Genomic DNA, 21,514 nt, shown 5'->3' on the forward strand with positions numbered 1-21,514 from the left:
GGCTGTTGTGTCAGTGGTGCTGGGGCTGCTTCACTGGACAGTCTTCAGGAACCACCTTGTGCAATCAAAAGAGAAATCAAAGGTTTTTCTCTTGCTCATTTGGGAAACCCTGGGCTGCTTCAATCAACTGCATGGCAGCTAATTATGAGGTCTCAAGAAGTGGTATTGGCAGCAGGGAGGTGAGACAGTTCGGTTTTTGTTCTCCTGCTGTCGCTTTCTGGATGCTGTACTCGCAGAAATCTGGGAGGAAAAAAACCCCATGACCTATAAGCCATAGTGCTAGTCAGGACACCCATTAGCAAAGCCTTTGAAGATAGGAACTAAGGGTTAGAGAGTCTAAGTCTTTGATTGCAAGTCTTTGTAGGGAGGACCTGAAGGCTGTAATAACACTGTAGTACACAGATTCATAGGCTTGGAATGTCACCATGACTTTAATAGTCCAAATAATTGCCTTTTCTTTTACTCCCAGTTGAAGGTACGATCTAGAGAGGAACTGTAATACATCCCCTGTCCTTTCTAACACAGTTTCCAGCATTTAACAATAACCTAATTAATTCTTTAAAATATATATTGATTTAACTTATTCCTCTTCTTACTCCTTTGCGATAGCTGCTCCAGTGAGAACGTTGTAAAAAGAGACCTGCTATTGCAACCAAGGCTTTGTTTAGACTGTGTAGATTTAACTTACCTAGTGCAAGAATGGCGTTTATCAATGCAAGTTGTGTTGTGGCAGCAGTGACCATGTCTGTATATACCAGGGCAACTGTGTAAGTAACTCCAAATGATGTGTGAGTATTTACACTGTTGGCACTGGGAATACCTGGCTGATATCATTTCTCTGTCATAGTCCTCCTGGTAACCTAAGGTACAAGTCATTTGACCTTCTGTGCCTTTTTCACCATATATAAAAATGGGAATAACAACTTGTCATTACTCTAGCCTTAAAATACCTGGAGGTACTTTCTTATTACAAGTCTGGGGAAGGAGTCCTGTAATTACATGGGTAGAAAAACACATTTGAAGAAAGACCAGATGTTTAGGCATACATGCAAATGGGAGATTAAAAGCTTCTCTTCCTGCTGCCTGCGACATAATTTTCTTCAGATTGGAATACCGCACTTTATACTTTTACAGGGATAAAACTGATTTATCAGACCAAACTCTAAGCTCTCCTAAAATATCAAAGCCCAAGTCATTATCTTAATGTCTAAGCTAAGCTAGGCTAAGCAGAGCAGACCCAATGCTTATGTTATCCGAGATGAATCTTTATTGCACGCTGGGAGAAATCCCGACTAATTTACTTGGTGGAGTTACATCCTTGTAAAACTCATGTAGATGAAAATAGAGCTGGAGCCTCATGTTTCTGCTGTTACAGGAAGATTTGACACCACAAACATATTTTTAATACAAATGACCATGCAAGCCTAAGAACTCTGCATATTTTTGATGAATGCTAGTTATTTAGTTCATTTTCAATCCTTTTCTGTATACTGCAAAATAAAGTGTAATTCTGTCCTCACAGGAAAAAAACCTAGGTTTACTCCATGCTAAACCTCCCAGTTTCTGTGTGGCGTTGTGTTCAGATTCACTGGAAATGCACTTGTCCAGATACAGTTGTGCATTATTCTGATACTTGTTATATAGTTAATTATAGACTATAAATTGAAGAAAGAATATTTTCGGGTTTAAGACAGGATTATTCTTTTTTTTTTTTTTTTTTAAAGCTGATTGTTGTTGGTCTGAGGTTGGTTTTCAGTATTGTGCGCTGCTGCTTTTTCCACTGCTTTCATTCTTTCGTATTGCTTCTGTACCACAAGCCATTGCCTGTAGTTCTCTGAGCAACATATTGCTAAAGTAAAATAATTGCACACATATAACTATCACAATAATTTTTTTTTTCCTTTTGTGTGTATTGCCTTGACAGTAAGGTTTGAGAAGGCAAAATAAAAATTAGGTCCAAACACCAATTGTTCTGTTTCTTTTGCTAGATGTATCTACACCAGAGGCTGGAAGAAAATTAGTGGATGCCTCTGTAGTGAACGGTAGCCTGGCACCACAAGGAAAGCAGAGTGGGGCTACGCAAGTGACAGTACAACGCAAGAGACTCCTTAAGGCTCCCACGTTGGCTGAACTTGACAGCTCAGATTCAGAGGTAAAAAATCAGGACACAACTTGCTTCTCGATTTGTCAGAATTGAGTCTTATTCCTTAATTTTCTGAACTGATCAGCTGAGAAGTGACTTTGTAGATTATCAGATGAATTTTCCATGCTTGCTTTGTCAGCCCACAGGACTTGAAAAATACTAGATTAGATCTCAAAAATGAGAATATTCTTTTAAAAGGTTAAATGCTAATTTTGGCCTTAAACCCAATATTTACTTATTTTTCTAAATGCCCAGTATCTGTCCACAGTGTGTCTGTAGCAATTATGCTTTGGGGAATTGCAGGCAAATGTGTTGCACCCTTCTGGCACCCATGCAGGAGCTGTCCCTAAAGGACTCAGATGTGAGGCCAGCCTCACTGTACCAGCTGTTAAATAAAGAGCATCAGCTGTGCCAGAGGGGTTGCAGTTCGGTGCAAATGTCAGAGGTTGGGAAGTAACACCCAGCAAATTTTTCACAGATGGGGACAAGCAAATACCACTTAGATGGAGAAACAACTTTGAATCCATCCTCTCTCAAATGGAGGGTTAAAGATTTTAAAAAGCATAGAAAGGAGAAAAGCTTTAAAAAGCTCTCTGGCTTAAAAGATTCATTATATACGATCCTCAAGAAGTACCAACATTACGTCCTCAAGAATGAGCTTTGTCTTCTGGACCAGTGGTATTATTAGTTGAGTTGGGACCTTTCTGAAAGTTAAGCTGTCTGGAAAGCACATGCAGGCAGGATTTATTCACAGAGGTTCATTTTAGCCTGGGGAAGGCAGTCTTCCCTGACTCACTCTCTCTAGTAAATAGGGAAGGAGGGGTTTCCTGACAGGGCACTCACAAAGACATCTAAGCTGGAAGATAGGAGGCTGGGAAGAAATAGATGTGGGGAGAAATTTATCTCTCTGCATACTTTCTTGATCTGTGAAAGGTTCGCCCTCTTTGTATTAGGGATTATCTTATGGGTGACTTGTGTGGGTGCATAATTTGATGCATCTACGCTGAAAGCAGAAGAGATTTGCATTCTGAAATCTCTCAGCAGTCTTTAAAATTACAAAAGAGGCTATATGAGGTTTTGTTAATATGAATGAAGCTGGGCAGGATGCAGGAATATGAAGACCTGTCAATGAGAGTTGGATCTTGAATTTACAGCTTCCCAGCTTGTAGCTCCATGCATCCTGAAGCTAGTGCAGCATGATATTTCACACAGAAAAATGAGCAGAAGTCAGTAAAAGAAAGTTCTTTAAAGGGAAAGGTGAACTGATCCTTCTAGGAGCGAAAAATAAGATGTCCGACTGTGACTATTGATTAGGGAGTGCTATGTAGGTAGGCGAAGTCATACAGAATAAGCTCTGGAGCATACAGAAAAAGATAAATTGAGAATAAATCAGCCACATTGAGCTTTCACAGAGAACAGATGCTGTACTGGTTTGAGTCAACAGAAGTAGCTGGTGAAGCCGTTAAGACGATTAAGATGCTCAGCAGAATACTGGTTGGGGCTCAGGAACAGTGCTAAAGTAGTGTAAATAAAGAGACTGAAAGGAGTTTGGGTGGGACATAGAATATTTGAAGAAAGCAAAGAAGGCTCTGTCAAAATGTCCTATTTCTTTCCTGACTTTTACTTTATATGTAACACACAGAAGAGCATATGTGTTGTCCCGATTGCCTGTAAATGACTCGGCCACCTCTTTTCCTGCAATTTGAATTGGGCTTAACCTATTTAGAGTTACTCACTGGGAGTTGTATTATGACTACCTTATGCCCTAAATTACAGGCTGCAAATACCTGTACTGCTGAGCTGTGGACCTCCAAATGAGCTATGATGCAGATGCATTTTCTTCCCCCTGCATCCCCTTTGTTCTTCTCTCATCTGTGTTGTGATGCAGACTACGCCCCAACACGCAGTGTTGCCAGCCAGAGGTGAAGGGGAAGGTCTGATACAGCTCTGTGCCCATTTGCTGGCAAGGATGAATAATATACAAACCGTTCCTGCTTTCTGTCCTTGCTCTTTTCTGAGTCATCACTGGAATCACAGTTTCAGAGGGGGAGCAGGAAATGCTGTTTTGCTTTGTGTGGCTAAGAGAAGTAGCAATCTAATAGTGTTTTTTTGATACAGAGATGAAATGATATCTTCCTTACGAAGCTACAGCTATCCAGGCAAAAATCATGTCAGTAACATATTCAGATGTTTTAAGGCGATGCCTTAAAGCTGCAGCTTTCTCAGTCCACGTAAAATTCTAATTGTTTAGCACTCTGTGGAGAAGTGCACAGTCCCGGATGTTGGGTTGATCCAACCTCAAGTGTAAAATGTCAGATAGTCTACCATAATAATCAGCAGTTACTGTACTGATACAATGAATTTCATGCGATGGTTCATCAGTACTTGATGACTTGAGATTTCATTCTCAAAAAAAGCCTTCCATATTTGAGAAATCGTAGGGCAGCAATGGCATTTTAAGTGCATGTGCTTGTGCAATAGAATAAGTGATTTGAAATGACAAACCAGGAACACCTGTTGTTGAAGCAGGATGATATTTTTATTGTCAAATTTAACATACTCCTGGCTTCCATTCTCCCTGGATTGGTTCTTTATACTGACTGGGTTTTATACTTAGCCATTGGCTCTGACAGTTCATTCCCTCTCATTCTTCAGAATAACTGCGGTAAGAGTGGCTCCTGGAATCTTTCTTGTAGGTCTTTACCATAGAGAAGCTCCTTGCTCTCTATTTTTGTCCATTTCTTTCACTGTTTTTTTCAAGACTCCTAGGCCACTGGAATAGCCAGTGTTCATCCATTACTAATGAAGTAACTAGAAGTCTTCCACAAAAATGGGAGCAAGATGGAGACACCTGTGTGCTAGCTAGTTTTGCAACATGTGACTGAGACGACATGTCCATCTCGAGTTCAGAAGTGGAATGAAGAATAGTCAATAGCTATTTCTTTCCACTGAAAGGTGGCAATTAGCAAAATCAGATGGACACATGAAACGTTTCTGAAATCCCTTTTTTATAGTTTTATGTTAAAATATATATAGGCTTTTGATATTTTCACTTGTGCACCTCTTCTCTTTGCCAGTGTTTCAGACACAGGAAAAATGGAAGAAAGAGGAGAACAAAAACCCCCAGAAAAACATGTAAATAAACTCAGTGCATAGGCTGTTGCTTGAATCATGATTCAGTCTTTTGTAAAACTCTGCAGTGTAAGATGACGACAACTGAAGCACATACAGTTTTTGGTCAGGACTAGGTAGGGTCCCACAGAACAAGAGACTTCTCTCAGGCAAGGATTGCTTGGGTTGTGCTCCAGAGACTGCTGTTCCCCACCTGCTCCTCAGAAAGTCCTCTCTGAAGCCCTGGCTGCTCTTCATTCACGAAAATGAGCAGCACAGCACCATGGTTACGTTTTTTTAATTGACAGCTTACTTAGTTCTTCGTCTTAGCTTGTTAGCTTCTCTGCCAATGGGAGAGTAATATATTCCACTCAGAAGCATCTGACTTCCACAAAGTGAAAAGTTTAGTGCTTCTCTTTGTACAGGGATTATTCTCCTTCACAAAATTTAAATGTTTAACTCTAGACTTATGAAAACTGTTGCACCCCTTCTGAAGAACATTGCATCCAATTGTCTTGCAAGTTCTCCAGTGGTCTTTTAAGGCAACCATGTGGCATGAAGGAGTGATACGCAAAGCTGTCTGAGCTAGCTCTGTAGCTATGCTGTACTGGCTTCTGGAAGTAAAATAGCTGATGTAGCTACATGGCAGTGTTAGGTTAATGATCGGACTTGATGATCTTGAAGGTCTTTTCCAACCTAAACATTTCTATGATTCTAAACATGCTGCTCAGGCTTCCCTACAAGCTTCCCATCACAACTGTTTTGCAGGGTCACACTTGATATGTTGAAATGAATATATTGTTTTGGGATCTGAGCTGATTTGAGTCCCTTTGCAGGATATTGTGTTGTGGCATATACATGGGAACAGTATAAATCACAGTGTCCTCGCATACAACGCATACCCTTGGGCTAAGCATAAAGCACCGATCACCTGAAGGGAACTCGTAGAGGCCTCTGTCCTGTGATGCATGGTGCTCATTGAGGTGATCCTCCAAGCTTTGCTTTTCTGGCTTGCTGCTACCGAAGGTGGCAATTTTTCAGCCAGTGGAGGTTTTCCTGCTTGCGATTCACATAACTAAGGAAAGCTGTGAGAGAGAGAGAGCTCAGCCACTTGCTGGATTTTAGAGCAGGTCACTTGTTTGATCTGTAAATCTTGACAACTTAAATGATGTAAGTCTCCTTGGTTAAAAGCATTCCCATTAGAGCTAAAGAGCATTCACACTCAGTCTTTCAACTCTGTTCCTTTGGGAGGCTCCTGCGATGATCTGTATCTTGCTGATATCTGGTGGCTGACAACAGAGGTTTTAGGTGAAAGCAAAGGATTTCATAATTTGGGTGCATAACGCTTTGGAAACTGAAAGTGTTAGTCAAAGCCCATTTCACTTTCATTCATCTTTCAGGAATTGCTCTTGGCTGTTGTGAGGAAATGTGCTTATATAATGAATGAGATTTAAATGCAGAAGAAAGGAGAAGCACACCAGGATTAGGGATTAGAGAACAGTGCAGTGGAGATCAGATTAATTTCTCTTTACCTGAGTCACTTGTATGAGTGGCTGTCATTCCTTTGGAGACCAGAGAAATCCAAGTGCTGATCCTTTACTAGTGTGAGATATAAATGAGTTAACATGTCTGCTGTGGCTGCAAATCTTTAGAAGTCCTTGAATACAATGAGGAAAACAGGTTACAATGGATTCGTGCACCTCTCTTCTGATCTTGTTCTTTCAAGCGATAGTTAAATACACTGAATTCCAACCATGTACCATTTATTCCAGTTTCTAAAAACATCGAGTGTTGAAAATTTCATTTATTCAGTGCTGTGTAGAGTCAATGCTTTTCTCAGGACTTCTTCTAGGGCTTTGAGTGATTGAATGGTGCAAAGTACCTTAGACAGCTTGTGATTTCTATGTGCTAACAAGCAGTAAGAGAAGGAAAAAAATCCCTGAGGAATTCTGTTTCTTTTCCTCTTGCCACACAGGAGGAATCAGTGCACAAATCGGCAAGTAGCAGCAGCATCTCCCCTTCACAAGTGGAAGATCCCTCTCAAGAAGGCACCAGCAGCAGAAAGAGTGAGTTTTGATGAGATGGCCCGGTGGCTGCTTTTACACACTTATGTGGTCTTCTGTTCTATGAACTTTGTCTGAAACCTTTATAGAAAGCTGAAGTGTTGGTAATGCAATAAATCTCTAAAGCTGAATCCTAGAACCTTCTGAACAGGTCAAATGTGATTAACGATTGGAAGGCATTAGCCTACGCTATATGTGGATCTCTGTGTGAAACGGAAGGTGGTTTCATACTCAAATTTGATGTGGAACTGTAGAGGAAGTCAGAATCGAATGGAGGGTACTTTAGCTATGCTCATCTCATAAAAGAATTTGTTGCTGCAAAACCACATTCTAACCCAAGACCAACTTAACTGTTTTCTGCACCCCTGTCACCTGTTTGAGAGGCACACAGCAATCACCAGTATTTCTCATAAGTACTTAGTGGGAAGAGGGGAGGATCTGTACTTCTTTTTCGGGGACAGTTATTGTAGGCTTTACTGTGTAACGATATTTTTCATTTGTTTCAAAGTGTTTCAGTTTCACTGGAAAGGTTTTGTAATGAAACGTGTAATCTGTGCATGTATTTTCTGTGCACAATGGTGAAATAAGTAGAATAAGCCAATACCCCGAAACAGTAAATTTATATACAGTGGTAACTGGAGAGTAGCATGCCTATATTTGCTAGTTTTATGAGTATTCCTACTCTCTCAATCTGGAAAATGTGATGAATGTGATACCTGTCTTGAAGATGCTCTGAGTATGGATGTGTAACTTCAGCCACCAGTAGTGGGAATTCTAGCAAATCAGTGGCTGTTTTAAGTACTGAGCAATGCTAACCAACAGTCTGTCTTACAAGAACTAATTTTTTTTATACTGGTTGAATCTTTAGTGCCTCCAAAGTTCTTGCCCATATCATCTACACCGCAGCCTGAGAGACGGCAGCCACCTCAGAGACGCCACTCCATTGAAAAGGAAACACCAACCAATGTGAGACAGTTCCTACCACCTTCAAAACAGAGCTCCAGATCACTTGTAAGTGGAGTGGGTGGTAGGAGAGAGAAAAAGAGGCATGCTAAGAGTATAATGAAAATTAAAACTTGGCTTCAGTGTGATTAGAACTTGACTCAAAGAGAACTCCTCAATTCAGAAACAGCCCTTGGCTACTAAAGACATTTTGAATTCAAGATTTGAACTTTGTCTCTCTAGCATATTTATCCAAAATGCCAGGTACAGGTGCCTCAGAAAACGTTTGCACTTTGATTAGGACTTTGAGTAAAGCCACGTGCCTTGATTTTATTTCAGAATGTTACCAAAACAGACGAACTTTACCTTACTGATTTTTCCATTTGAATAGAAACAATTCCAAAACAGTGGATTTATTTTGAGATTTGGGGGAATTTTTTAGTTGTTGGAAGTATTTTAGTTAATGGCTGAATGCATGGAATGGTGTTTTGTCCTCCCACCTTAAGAACATATGCGGTAATGTTTATACATGTGAAAGCTCTTTCAGTAATCCAAATCAAGGTTTGTCTGTGTTCCTTTCGTGAAGTTACTGAGGCAAAAACCTGTGTTACTGCATGAAAAGAAAGTACAGTACATTTGACCAATTAGCTTTAATTGAGAGCTGTTTTCCAACAGAGTATAAACAGCAAAGGGTATGAAATCCAGGATCTTTTATGCTGACATACTGATTAGTACTTTGTAATTTCATGCAGGATATGTTCCTCGTCTCTTTTCCTACCAGCAGGGTTTCGAAGTATGCCCCATGAGGTACTGGTGAATGGAGAAATCGATAAACACATCCTAGTTTTGAAAGGAAGGGAATATTCACTCACCCCACCATGTAGTGCAGTGGTATTAATGGGCTTTGAGAGTGGGGTTTTTTGGCCCAAGAGATGGTGGCCAGGATCCAAACCTATTAGATGAAGAAGTTGAATGGTAACAAGAAAATAATCTCCAAATATTCCCACAACATGCTTCTTCCTCCTCTTCTTTTCAGAGGGTCTTCTGGATTTGGTTTACTATATCTTTCCAAGTAGAATGTAGTTTCTCATTCCAGGTGAAGGTCAGGTAGTAGCATGTTGATAAACGCACAACACAAGTAGACTTCTGTCAAAGTGAACCTGAAGCAGAACATGTTGCACCAGAACCAAGCTGGAGGGTTCCTTCAGCGTGCATTTGAACACACCATTGTATAAAATGGACTGCCCTGTCATCGCCTGCTGCACTCACTATATATGGAAGCACAAGCTTTATTTTCCGATAGGCCCAGAGTCGTTCACAGACATGTTGTTTAAAGGGAGGAGGGGAGAAAGCATTACATGTTACACTGAGGTATTTGCTCCATCACCCTTTTAGCATATCTAATTATGTTACATCATAATACTTACATCATGTATTTGAAGGGGTCATGCAACTTAAAAATCTTGTTATTATTTTAAATAGGTCAGCCAAGTTCTTAGAAGGACCTTTTGACCACATATGCATTTTCCTTCTGTCAGTCTGTTCACTGATGTATGCCTAGAAAGTTATATACAAAATTAAAACCATTGCAGAAAAACAAATCGAATTATTCCACTTCCCCTTAAAAATACTAAAGGAAAAAGGAGAAAAAGACATTAGATAAGCCAGGCTAATGTGGGAACACATGGGAAAGGTTTTACTAGTTTTTGTGCTTGGGACTTTTTGGGTTTGATTTTTTTTTTTAATCTTTAGCCCACTGTCACCTAGCTTGGTTTTGGCTATGAAGTGAGAAAGAAGGAAAATCAGTGGTGAAATGATGTTCTGTTAGTAAGAACCTATTTTATTTGATGCCTAGAGATCTAATTCTTTAACTGGGCAATAGTGCCCTCTAGGGTGTGACAGACAGCTCCCACAATATTTTTGTTTTTAGTTTTGGTGAGTGGTTTCTGATATGCTGGCACTGGCCCAGTTCCATGCTTTGGCTTACTGCAAGTCTTTCCTTCCCTGGGGAGATGCCAGCTTCTTTCAGCGGCTGCACCAGATGCTGCATGTGTAGCATTGCCATTCCTGCAGCAAACGCTTCTCAATAAGTGTAGAATATTATTTACTTTTTATTTGACTTCACACTTCTTCATCCCTTCCTCCAGGATTGATGGAGTTTCATTTCTTATCACCTGCTCCTGTGACCGCAGTTTCTCTTCAAGGTGAAAGAGACCTCGTCAATAAATAGCCCTCAATGCCAGTGAAAACAGGCAGGGGTTTGCTACAGTCTCTTAGCAGGATTAGCAGGAAACTGGTCTGTCTTGCATACTAACAACGGTTTTGTGAACTGGCATCTCATCAAAGTTAGACCCAAGTAGGTGGGGAGGGGAAACAAGCTTGGGAAAATGCCAGACACGGTCCTTTGGATATGTCACCCTACCAGTGCTACATGGAAAGGCAGAGCAGCTCAGTGATTTTGGGGGGGTGGGGGGGTGGGGAGGGTGTCAGCCCTGGTGGTGTGCGTGCTGTAGTGAGCTGGCTTGGTGCTTAATCAGTGAGATGCAGCCAGGGTCCTGAGATGTACATATGGATGCCTTTGTAGTCTGTTTGCTTTTTTAATTATTATCATTATTATTATTTTTTTCCATGACCCAGAGGACCAAAGCTAATGGTTTCATTTATATACAGCATTCGCTTCTCTGCTTCCTATCTATTGTTCAGGTTCCTAGGATAACCAGTTTATTCCCAAGGATGACTTTCAGACCACTTTTTTCAACTATGCAAACAGCTTCTCTGCTCAGCTCTCATCCCGTTGAAGCAGCCATGTGTGGGGTGGCAGGGGCTATGTACTATCTCTGTGAGAGAGCTTTTGCCAGCAGGTGGAAATCCGCAAAGGTTTGCCTCTTTTTGCTGGCTTTGGAAATCACCTTCACCAGCATGTTCCCTCCCAGGGGAGCACTTCCTGAGCTGTGGCAAGAATTAAAGCTTAGGCTGGGACATTGCACCTGATTGACATTGATTTCAATGTGTGTAGGATATTTGTGTGTCTTCAATCACTTCACGGGGAAAAGAAATCAGTTCTGAAAGGACAGCAAACTAAAAATGCAACATCACAAGATTATCAATGGGACAGACCTTAAATGTTACAGCACATGAAGATCCTGCAGCAAAAATCCAGCAAAGCCATTGTAATCCTTGGACTATGTTGAAAAGAATAAGGTTTTGTGTTTCTAACAAGATAACACACTGTAGAATGGAAGGGCATTTGCAATCTATTTTACTTGAAAACCTACATGTGGTTTTGGTCCTCAGCACCCTTACATATCAGGACTTGCAGAATAACTACTAGCTATGTACCAGGGAAGGCAAATCCACTGAAAAGAAAAACAGATTCACTTATCCTTATGTAGAATTGAACATGAATAATTTAAATTTTTTCCTTCTTTTTCTTGCCCCAAGCAATAAGTGAAAGTGTGAAACCTGTTGCAGGAGAGTTTATAATTGAGATATCCAGCTGACTTCTTAGAAACTTTTAGTCTGCAAAAGCAGCGAGAGTTTAGAGTGCTTGACTAATTGTGAACTGCAGAATTTAGAGACCAATCCAACAGTTACTAGTATTGCAATTTATTAGGGCAGCTCATTTGAATGCCTAGTGACATCCTTTAATGAGAAGTTTTATGAGGAATATATTAGTGTAAAAATGTGTTAGTCATAAGGGCCTATTAGGTGTGTGTCTGCTGAGAATGACCTACAAAGCACTTTATTTCACATTATGGATACATAATTCTTACTACCTGCTTTTCCTGAGAATAAAAAAAAATTACACATATACACCTTAAGCTACAACGGTGTATATAAGATTGCACAGTCAGTGTTAAGCCAGTTTTCATGAGGATCATGGAAAATTCAAGTTCCAGATAGTATTTTTGAGTAAGACTTTTTTTCCCTTTAAAAATAAGAATACTGACTTGTCTTTAATATTGAGTATTGAGTACAATTCCAGAAAATCCAGACCATTCAAGCCACATTCTGTCTTTAGTATGTTCTGTTGTATGCAACTGTTGCAGACAGCTGAAGTTCTCTCACTTGGAGCTGCCTAACTTGGGTGCAGATTATTGTTGGAAGTTTGAGCAATAACTCCAAAGCATCATTGTGTAATGAAGTTTAGTCAGTGCTTAGCGTAATTTTAATTAATTTCAATGCCTTAGAACTAGTGTTGAAACAAAAGATTTTCTCATGTACTTACTTCTATTCCAAAAAGGGGAAAAAAGAAATCAAGCCATTTTCTGAAATCAGCATAATATTTATCTTTCATTTAATGTTGCATTAACATTTTGTTGTCCTTGTATAATGTCTGGAATTAAAACATTAGCATTTAAACATGTGAACATTTTCTATGTTTCCCCTGTTGCCTGCTAGCTATTTCTATTTGCCTTAGTGATGATCATTTTCAATTGGTACAACAACAGGCCCACACTATTCCCCTAGTACCTGCTCTACACCTCTAGCAGATCTGCAGACTTTCTTCAAAGGAGCAAGATTCTATGATTCTATGATTCCATATTTCCTGACACCAGCGTTCTGTAAATTAAGGGGATGGGTGTTCATGAGGGGGAAGGAAGAGCTTCAAGTAAGAAATGTATTTCCAAAGGAGTTAAAGCTCCGACTGGTTACAAGTGTTCCGTCAGCCTCATGCACCTTGCACAGTTTCTCTCAGTCTCCCACGATGCAGAACCAAGGGTTTCGCTGACATTTTGTGCACCGCGCTTCCCCCCCCTCCCCGCTCCCCTCTCGCCCCAGCCTTCAGCCCCTGCTTTCTCCATAGTGAGGCAGTTGCTGTGGGAGGAACCCAGAACAAAACGCTGGGAGCTGCTGGCTAGCTGTAAACTTGCTCATAAGGAACAGAAGTTAATTTTGGTTTGGCTGTGCAGTTTTACACCTCAGAGCAAATTGCAGTTGCTTTTGACGTAGTTTGCGCTTTCCAGAAAACTAGCAATTCTACACCCCAAAGGTTTAGCTGGCACATCTAACAAAGTTAACTCAATTCTAGTCTTTTGTGGGGTGCCTTAAACAGAGTGAAGTTTCTTTGTGTTCCCTTTCTAGATAGGTAAGACAACAGTTTTTAAAAATGTGGTGGTTCCTAAATGCTAATGTTTGCCAGGTCTGCAACGTAGATAGATTTTCTTTTTAATCTAATGGAAAGACAGAACAGACCTCTGAGTACATGGAAATGAGGCATTTCTCTACTAACCCGATTCATCACTTCAATTTGTAAACGAGATCTCCAAACTGTCAGCCACATCTTTGTATTTGCAGGAGAAATTCCCTTCATTTATTCCGAGCACATTACATGTCATTGTCATTGCCGCACAGCAGCCCCTCTGGGCTGACTGAAAAGGTTCACCAGGCATAAAGCGATGGGAGTTCCCACAGAGGTTTCTGTCTTTCTGTTGGAAATGTATAATCAACTACAGGGCTGGATTACAAATTGGGTTGGTGCTTTTTATTCTCTGGTACCAAATTCAGGAGTTCTCTACTCGGTATTCTCCTAAATGCTGTAATACAGAACAGACGCAAAATGTTTTAAGTGGGAAGTTGTGGTGTTAGTCTCTATTTGAGTCTCTGCCATTAGTAATGCAACACTGGGTAACCAGTTCTCCTGCTTTATATTTGAAGATTATTCTGTAAGGCTTAAATTGCTGCTGTTACTTTCCTGGGGCAGAAAAGGGAACTTTTCTGCCTGAACTGCTGTAACTTTTTGTCGTCTTGGTGGGATTCTGATCATGTGACCACCAAGATGTGGTACCACTGAATAAAAATTTCTGCTAGAATGGGCTACTAACAACTTTCCTTGGCCACTCTGGGCACCACAAAGTCTCAGAGAAAATGCGTGTCTTCAAACAATATACTTAATAGTAATACCACCTGCCAAATTACCTTTTCAACTTACAAACCTGAACATTGATTGGTTGGAAACAGATCTTTGTAGTAAAAGACAAACGGAGAGAAGGGTCCAGTGGTTTGAGAAGGAAAGATGAAGAAAACCATCATTGTTGCGAAGGCTGAACATCAGACCGTTTAGATCACACTTACGCAGTCTCTGACGGTTTGAAACTCATGTGATGCCCATGAATGAGCCGCTGCTATTCCAGTTTGAAGGGAGAAACCCTCCGTTTCTGGAGTTACTAACCAGGTGGCTGGTTGTCTAGGTTGAAGTCTGGAAGAAGCCATTTGGCTTTGAAATAATACAGGTCATTTTGGCTTCCAGGAGGAGTTCTGTTACCCGGTGGAATGTCTGGCTCTGACGGTGGAGGAAGTCATGCACATCCGTCAGGTGCTGGTGAAGGCGGAGCTGGAAAAGTACCAGCAATATAAAGATGTCTACACTGCTCTCAAGAAAGGAAAGGTAGGGCTGGGTCTGTGGAGGCTCTGAAGCTTATAGAGGGGAGGCCGGTCGCACAAGCCTCCGATTCACACCTTTGTTTCTTACCCTGTATTGGAGAAAAAGAAGGAATATCCACCAAAATCTCCCTACATGTATAACATATGGGTCAGCTTCCTTGAATTGTGTGCAGGAACATCAAAACTTTTCATGGAAATACCTTATTTCTTTAGATCGTCTATAAAAATGCAGTAGCATTTGCAATTATCAGAGCGTATCGGCACATGTATGTTTCAAACTTCATTGACCAAAGTGATTTCTGTCCCCATGCCTGCTGCAATTTTGCTTAGCATTTCTATTCCTGAAAATAGAATTACAGCTAGCAGGAGGAAATAACAAGAGGTTTTTCATATGAATCCTCCCTAAAGAGGGAATTAAAGCCCTCAGAGAAGTCAGGCAACACGTGACCCCAGAAAGAGGTTTAATATTAGAGAACCCATTAACTACCACATTTTTTTCTGTAAACTGCAGGTTGGGAATTGTTATTTACCAGTAGCAGCAGCATCCTTTTCTCCTGCTTTTGACTTGTGCTTTTTGAACACCTCCAGCGAGTCTATTTTGACTTCACAGCCTGTTTTACCTACAGGCCTACCCATGCCTAGTTTGCAGATTTAATACATTTAAGGCAGGGGATAAGAATCTTAAAATATCATTTGTTAGATTCAGCTGTTGCATATCAGTCATGATATGTAAAGCTTAGTAATGAGCTTTTATCAAGTCACAAAGTAAGCTGACGCTTTAATTAACTTACCCCACTATTAAAATTGTTCACTTTTATTTCTAACCAAATTTATCTAGCATCACCCGCATCTTTGGATCTCAGTATGTCATCTTTTGTGGGACTGCAACACTTTTCATTGTTTGATGCCTGCCTGTCCTTCCTAGAAATGTTCTTAAGCTGTGATCCCTACCTCCTTTGAATAAACTGAATAGATGGGATTTATTATCCCTCTATAAAGCAGGTTTTCCTCAAGTAAGATTGTTACAATAGCTCTTCCCTGCACCCCCTCTAGTTTTCAAGAACATAGGATTGGAAGAAAATCATCAAATGTTATCGCAGGCAAAACCTGTGTCTCAGAACCTGACCTGGATAGTTAGGAGCAATTTCCAGCCTAAATGTATTCATGGCTGAATTTATGCCCATTTGTTCTGTGGTTTTCAGTTGCAACAGTTACCCTTCCTTACTGCTGTTCCTCTTACTTTCCCATTGCTTTTTTTGTGTAGTAATGATACAAACAGCAGTGAGGGAGGAGTAAAAATAAGTTAATTATTAGCAGGCAAATATTTAATTTAGGTTAAAAAATTAAGGAGTATTTCTAAGCATTTGAAGATACAATTCTGGACCATTCTTTTCAGTATCATCTTAGAAGTATGGACCCCAGAACTGGCTGTAGTACTGCAACTGTGCTCTCGCTGACGGCAACTGATAGATGAAGTTATTATTGTGGGGGACTTTGCCTAACATTGTCGACTCCTCTGTTCTTCTTTTAGCTCTGCTTTTGCTGTCGAACAAGAAGGTTTTCTTTCTTTACCTGGTCTTACACTTGTCAGTTCTGTAAGAGGTAAATATTTAATACCTGTTAATACATAAGCACTGTTTCAGGGGGAAAAATACTGATTTATATGTTAGAAACACTCAAATGTTTCTGCTGCATACTGTTGATTTTTGTTTCTGTAACAGTCGAGGTTAAAAAAAATTAAGCAAGACCAGATCCTTCCTAAGTGACAGAATTGCTTCCTTGGACTGAAACTCCAGGCTAAAAGTGAGAGAAACACCCGTTTGTTCTTTCGTGGTCAAGGGAGAGTGAGGTGGAATTTTTTCAGACTCCACAGTCAACATTTCCATAATCATAGAATCACAGAATCGTTTAGGTTGGAAAAGACCTTTAAGATCATCAAGTCCAACCTTTAACCTAACCCTGCCATCCCACCACTAAACCATGTCCCTAAGCACCTCCTCTACCCATCTTTTAAATACCTCCAGGAGTGGGGACTCCACCACTTCCCTGGGTGGCCCATTCCAATGCTTGACAACCCTTTCATTGAAAAAATGTTTCCTAAAGTCCAATCTAAACCTCCCCAACATAAACATTTCAAGGCAATTTACCTTTTGGATTATTTTTGGAGTACTCATAAGTGGAGAAGGGAAAGGAATCATCTGATGGCAAAATGAAAAATTTTAAGTTGAACAGTGAGACAGTAAGTCTGGAGATGCATGGAATCACTAGCTTATTGTGTCACTTAACAAAGGAGGTTTCTTTAGAGGAAAAACAGCTTTGGGGGTTTTTTCTGTTTTTTTTTTTAATTTAGCTGTAGCTCTTGTTTAGCATTTCTCCGTGCTTTTGGCTTCATATTCTGATTGAGGCTATTAAGTTGAAGCAACTTTAAAAATAAAATTGTTTAAGGGGAGGATGGGGGAGGATTCTAACTCCTGAAAACATTTATCCCTTATTCTTGCTTTAAATGTAATTTTGCCCAATGAAATTACTCATGCTCTTGCTTTCTTACACAGGCCTGTATGCTCACAGTGCTGCAAAAAAGTAAGTAAACAAACTTACGGTTCGACCCTTTCTAAAAAGCTGTAATTTTTGTATTGATACTGCATGTGCCTTCTGCTATTCTCACAACAGATGCGGTTGCCATCAAAGCCATATTCTACTCTCCCCATCTTCTCACTGGGACCTTCAACCTTGCAAAGAGGAGAAAGTTTTATGAGGCCAGAGAAACCCTCTACCAGTCACCACCGATCGCTGCGGAGCATGTCCAGGTGAGAAGCAGCCCGAACTTGCATGTGTCTGTTGGAAATGCTTCTTATAGGTTTCCGTTTCCTCGTGAGCTATCAGTCATTAATTACTGTCTACCCATTTTGTAGTCGTCAGCATTTCTAATGCTTGTAGTAACTTTTCTGAAGCCTGAAAATCCGTATCTCTTCTGCTCATTGCTTTGATTTACAGAAATAGCAATACTAACAGCGTGTCTTAAACCTTTTTCACATTACAGCTGAAAAATAATGTGAGTCTGGGACAACTGTATTTCCATAGCATCTCTGCAAAAATATCCTTAGCATGTCTTTTTCTAGTGTGAATAGACTCTCTGGAGATAAATCTCGCAGGCTAGAATCACTCACTGAATGGGAAATGGGAATTCAATGATGTCTTGCACAGATTTATCTTCCTTCCCCCCCCCCCATTTTTCTAATTTTCACTATTTTTTTTTTCACTTTGATGTTATGAAGTTATCTACTGGTTTGTATCTTACACACAGATGGTTTTCAAAGCTAATCCAAGAAATTAAAAGAAGTGCTCCTTGTTGAGGGGATGTACAGTATAAACCCTCTGCATAAATCACTAGTGCTATGAGGCTGTGTCAGATTAGCCAAATGCATCATCTAGGTATAGATGATCTAGTATAGGTAGAAGCTGTCCTCTCCAGTGTGTGGTCTCCTGGTGTCATTTTTGGGACGGGAAAAAGGAAGATTTGAATCAAGACCAATCTGATGTGCTCTTTCCTGAAGGCGTCCCTTGGGGCCCCCTGCCATGCTGCTAAGTAATGTGACAGGTCCTGCTCTTTTGCTTTTCAGGTTGACCTCAAGGTCCAAATCTGTGGACAAGTCACAGGAGGAGTTTCCCAAAGAGTTAATGGAGGACTGGAGCACGATGGAGGTGTGCGTGGACTGCAAGAAGTTTATTTCAGAAATCATCAATTCGAGCCGGCGCAGCCTATCTCTGGCCAACAAGCGAGCCAGGTTAAAAAGGAAAACGCAGTCCTTCTACATGTCGTCGCCGGGAACCTCTGAATACTGCCCCTCTGAAAGGACTATCAATGAGATCTGAGCCTTGTGCCTTTTTCTTTGCTTTTGTCTTCATGAGGTCGCCATCCATGAGCAAGGTCACTGAAACTGGATTGTCATTCCGTTGCTTCATTTCGCTCGATTGGCTTGAATTTGCGTTAGATCACAGGATTTCGTACTCCAGTGGTTCCCAGAACAGAACGCTGTGTTTAGATCTGTGTAGAATGATGGGCAACGGGTCAGCTGCTCACACTGGAAGAGAATCAGTAGTTTGAAATTGTTGCCTCTTTTCTATATGTGCGTTGAAAGTAGAAAGCCTTTTCTTGCTTTCAATCTTTTTTTTTTTTTTTTTAACCATGCTTTGAATCATTTTTTAGGGGATGAGCTGAAAAACGTATGTTTCATGGAGAACCAAATCTAACAGAGTGTCAGCGTTAGCACGGCAGCAAACAGTGAGTCATATTGGCGTTACCCCCCCAGTAATGCTCACGTCCTCGTGGCAACAGCGAAGGGTCGTATCGCCCACCAGACACCGCCTGTGAGCAACCGTGGTCAAAACCATCTTTCTTCACACTGTTTCGGTTGCTCTGAGATCAGGGTTGAGCACGGGCCTTGACAACGTCCGTGTCCTAGGGCAAAATACGTGGCGAAGCTCTTTGCCCGTGTGGTTGGCCGTTCCCCTGAGCCGCTGTACTTTTTAAGCCTTAGTGGTACTTCTAAGCATCTCCTGAGCAGGTTTTAGCAGTTTACTTTCTATGTTGAATGTATGATGATGACAACTCATAGCAGTGAATTTTAGTAGTAGAGAGAGTTGTACAGTTTATGGGGAGGATGGGAAATAAGGGAGGCTTCTAATTTTAACTCAATACCTGTAAAGTTGTTCCCGTGGTTACTCAGAGAAAACGGTGGGTAAGGTGTACATTTGTATTATAGTGGAGCACACAAATACTGCTATAGTTATGTCTGACAGCATATCCACTGATAACCCCATTTTTTCTGGGGTTTATAACTTGGCTGTAAAAATTCGTGTTCTGCTGAAATTTGGGACAGTGCTGTCTCAGATTGGGAGCAATCTCTCTCTTTTTTTTTCTTTTACCTCTTTTCATTCTTTTTCCCTTTTTAATTTGCTCACGAAAGAGTGCTAGACCGGTTGTCTAGAAGCTCCAACAATGTTACAATGTTAACTGCATCTCATGCTTTTTTGCACTTTTTTTTTTTATATTCAGAATGCTCTTTTAAATTCAAGCATAGCCAGAGTTTAGTCAATAATCTGGGGCCAGATCATTTTGGTATTTAAAAACAAGCTAACATAGCCAAGTTATTAATACTTGAAAATCAACTACTGTAACTTTTTCATAAATTTTTTAATACCCTGAGGCATATTTAATATCTATATAGCAGTGTATTATAGAGTGACATAGCAGAAAAGTTTCAGATCTATTTATTAACATTTCTATACTTCGGATTAATGAGAGATACCTCAGAATTGCTCCAAAGTAGCTGGGACTGGACTTCTGAAACATGATTTTAAAGACTTATTAATCAAACCAGGTTCTCCCATCCAAATCTCATGCATGGAAAAGCCCAAGAGAAGGCAGACTGCCCTGCCAGCCCTGGCCAGGCACGGTGCAGAGGCTGGGGGCACCGGGGGTGGTTGGCTCCCATGTGGTAGCTGGGCTCCAGTCCCACTGTGGGCTGCCTCCTGCTGCCCGGGGGTGCAAGGCTTCCCCTTCAAAGCGTATTTGGGTGTTACATTGCAGCCTTCAGAGCAGCCGCTCATATCATAGCTTTTAAGTTGATTTGAAAAGCGCAGGCAAAAGTCTCCTTAAACCTCCTGAGGCATTCATTCATCCTTATTTTTCTTTAAAAGCCCCCTTGGAAAATGAGATCTTTTGCATATGCAGGGCTTATTGAAATAATGTTTTTAATTTTTTCTGAACCGATGCGAAGAGGCAAAGCAGGGCTCAAGGCTAACTCTCCCTCTTAGCTGTCCTGGGTAAGGTCAGCTGTCCCGGCCCTCTCCTCAGGCTTCCCCTGGAAAAGTGTCTTGCACGTTAAAGCACCTGGAGTGCTGGCATGAGATGAGGATGTCGGATTGCGGGAGGGGAGCAGTGCCAGACAGGCCCATTTGAGAGGTCTGCTGTTGCTGGAAGGGTTACCTGATCTCAGTCACATCAGCACTTTTTCTTGTTTCTGTGCCAAAACCAGGCCGTGTGTTTGCTGCACAGTGCATCAGGAAAACTCGGCTGAAAGAAATGCAGGGAATCTCACTTTGCATCTCCCCTGTTGTTGGTCTTATCATTTCCTCCTGGAAGCGCCCCAGCCACGCGTTACAATCGCTCAGTCCTCTGCTCGCAGTCCTCTTCCCTGGCATCCCCAAGGCGCTGAGGTGCAGGGTATCCAGCCCATTTATTTTCCCCCTCCAGAGGGATGTAGGACATTGCAGAACAGGCAGGATCAAGGACTAAGTAAATCCTGAGTGTGCGAAGGAAAATGAGTCCCTCACGGCACGCCTGTGCCCCCCTCCACCTTAGCAACGTCCGGGGTGGCTTTGGGGAAGCAGCGGCACCTGGTGATCCAGCCTTTGCCTTCCTGGGAATGCCCACACGCCCTTGGCTCGGGCCAGGCTCTGATGTGCTGGGCAGGGCGCAAACCCCAAATCCCAACGCAGCCGATGTACAAACTGCTCCGTGCTGCTCACGCAGAGCTGCCGTGGGGCAGGGCCTGGATAACCTCTCTTTTTCCCCGGGAAAAATAAACCCCTTTGGGCTGCTGACACACGCTGCGGCAGGCTCCAGAAAACATGGTGTGGAGGGCTGCCTCCCCCCTTCCCTCCCATCCCTTCCTCTCTGCCGCCAGAGCTGCTCCGCATCGTCCTGGCATTTCATTCCGCAGAAGCAGCAGCGGTGGGTTGGTTCCTCGCACAGAGCCTGCAGGAGCTCAGCTCGCTGCTTGCCTGCGTCGCCGCAGAGCAGCCTATTTTTAGCTTTCCATCTCGCCGCTTGCGCTAGCATCCCAAATCCACTGCAGCCATTTGCCTG

The 21,514-nt window shown here is 41.5% G+C and overlaps 1 protein-coding gene across 1 annotated transcript in view; it reads left to right on the plus strand.

Annotated features, from left to right (window-relative positions):
• The window catches only part of SPIRE1 (spire type actin nucleation factor 1), a 70,288-nt gene extending 51,500 nt beyond the window's left edge, over positions 1–18,788 (plus strand). Inside the window, exons 7-15 of the mRNA XM_035901620.1 lie at positions 1,989–2,152; positions 7,230–7,320; positions 8,186–8,328; positions 10,963–11,136; positions 14,510–14,647; positions 16,175–16,245; positions 17,196–17,223; positions 17,314–17,450; positions 18,264–18,788. Coding sequence (XP_035757513.1) covers positions 1,989–2,152; positions 7,230–7,320; positions 8,186–8,328; positions 10,963–11,136; positions 14,510–14,647; positions 16,175–16,245; positions 17,196–17,223; positions 17,314–17,450; positions 18,264–18,516 — 1,199 coding nt within the window. The 3' untranslated portion in view covers positions 18,517–18,788. The remainder of the gene's footprint in view (positions 1–1,988; positions 2,153–7,229; positions 7,321–8,185; positions 8,329–10,962; positions 11,137–14,509; positions 14,648–16,174; positions 16,246–17,195; positions 17,224–17,313; positions 17,451–18,263) is intronic.
• The last annotated feature ends 2,726 nt before the right edge of the window (positions 18,789–21,514 follow it).

This window comes from Egretta garzetta, unplaced genomic scaffold (assembly GCF_000687185.1).
Source record: "Egretta garzetta isolate BGI_Z169 unplaced genomic scaffold, ASM68718v1 scaffold259, whole genome shotgun sequence".
NCBI lineage: Eukaryota > Metazoa > Chordata > Aves > Pelecaniformes > Ardeidae > Egretta > Egretta garzetta.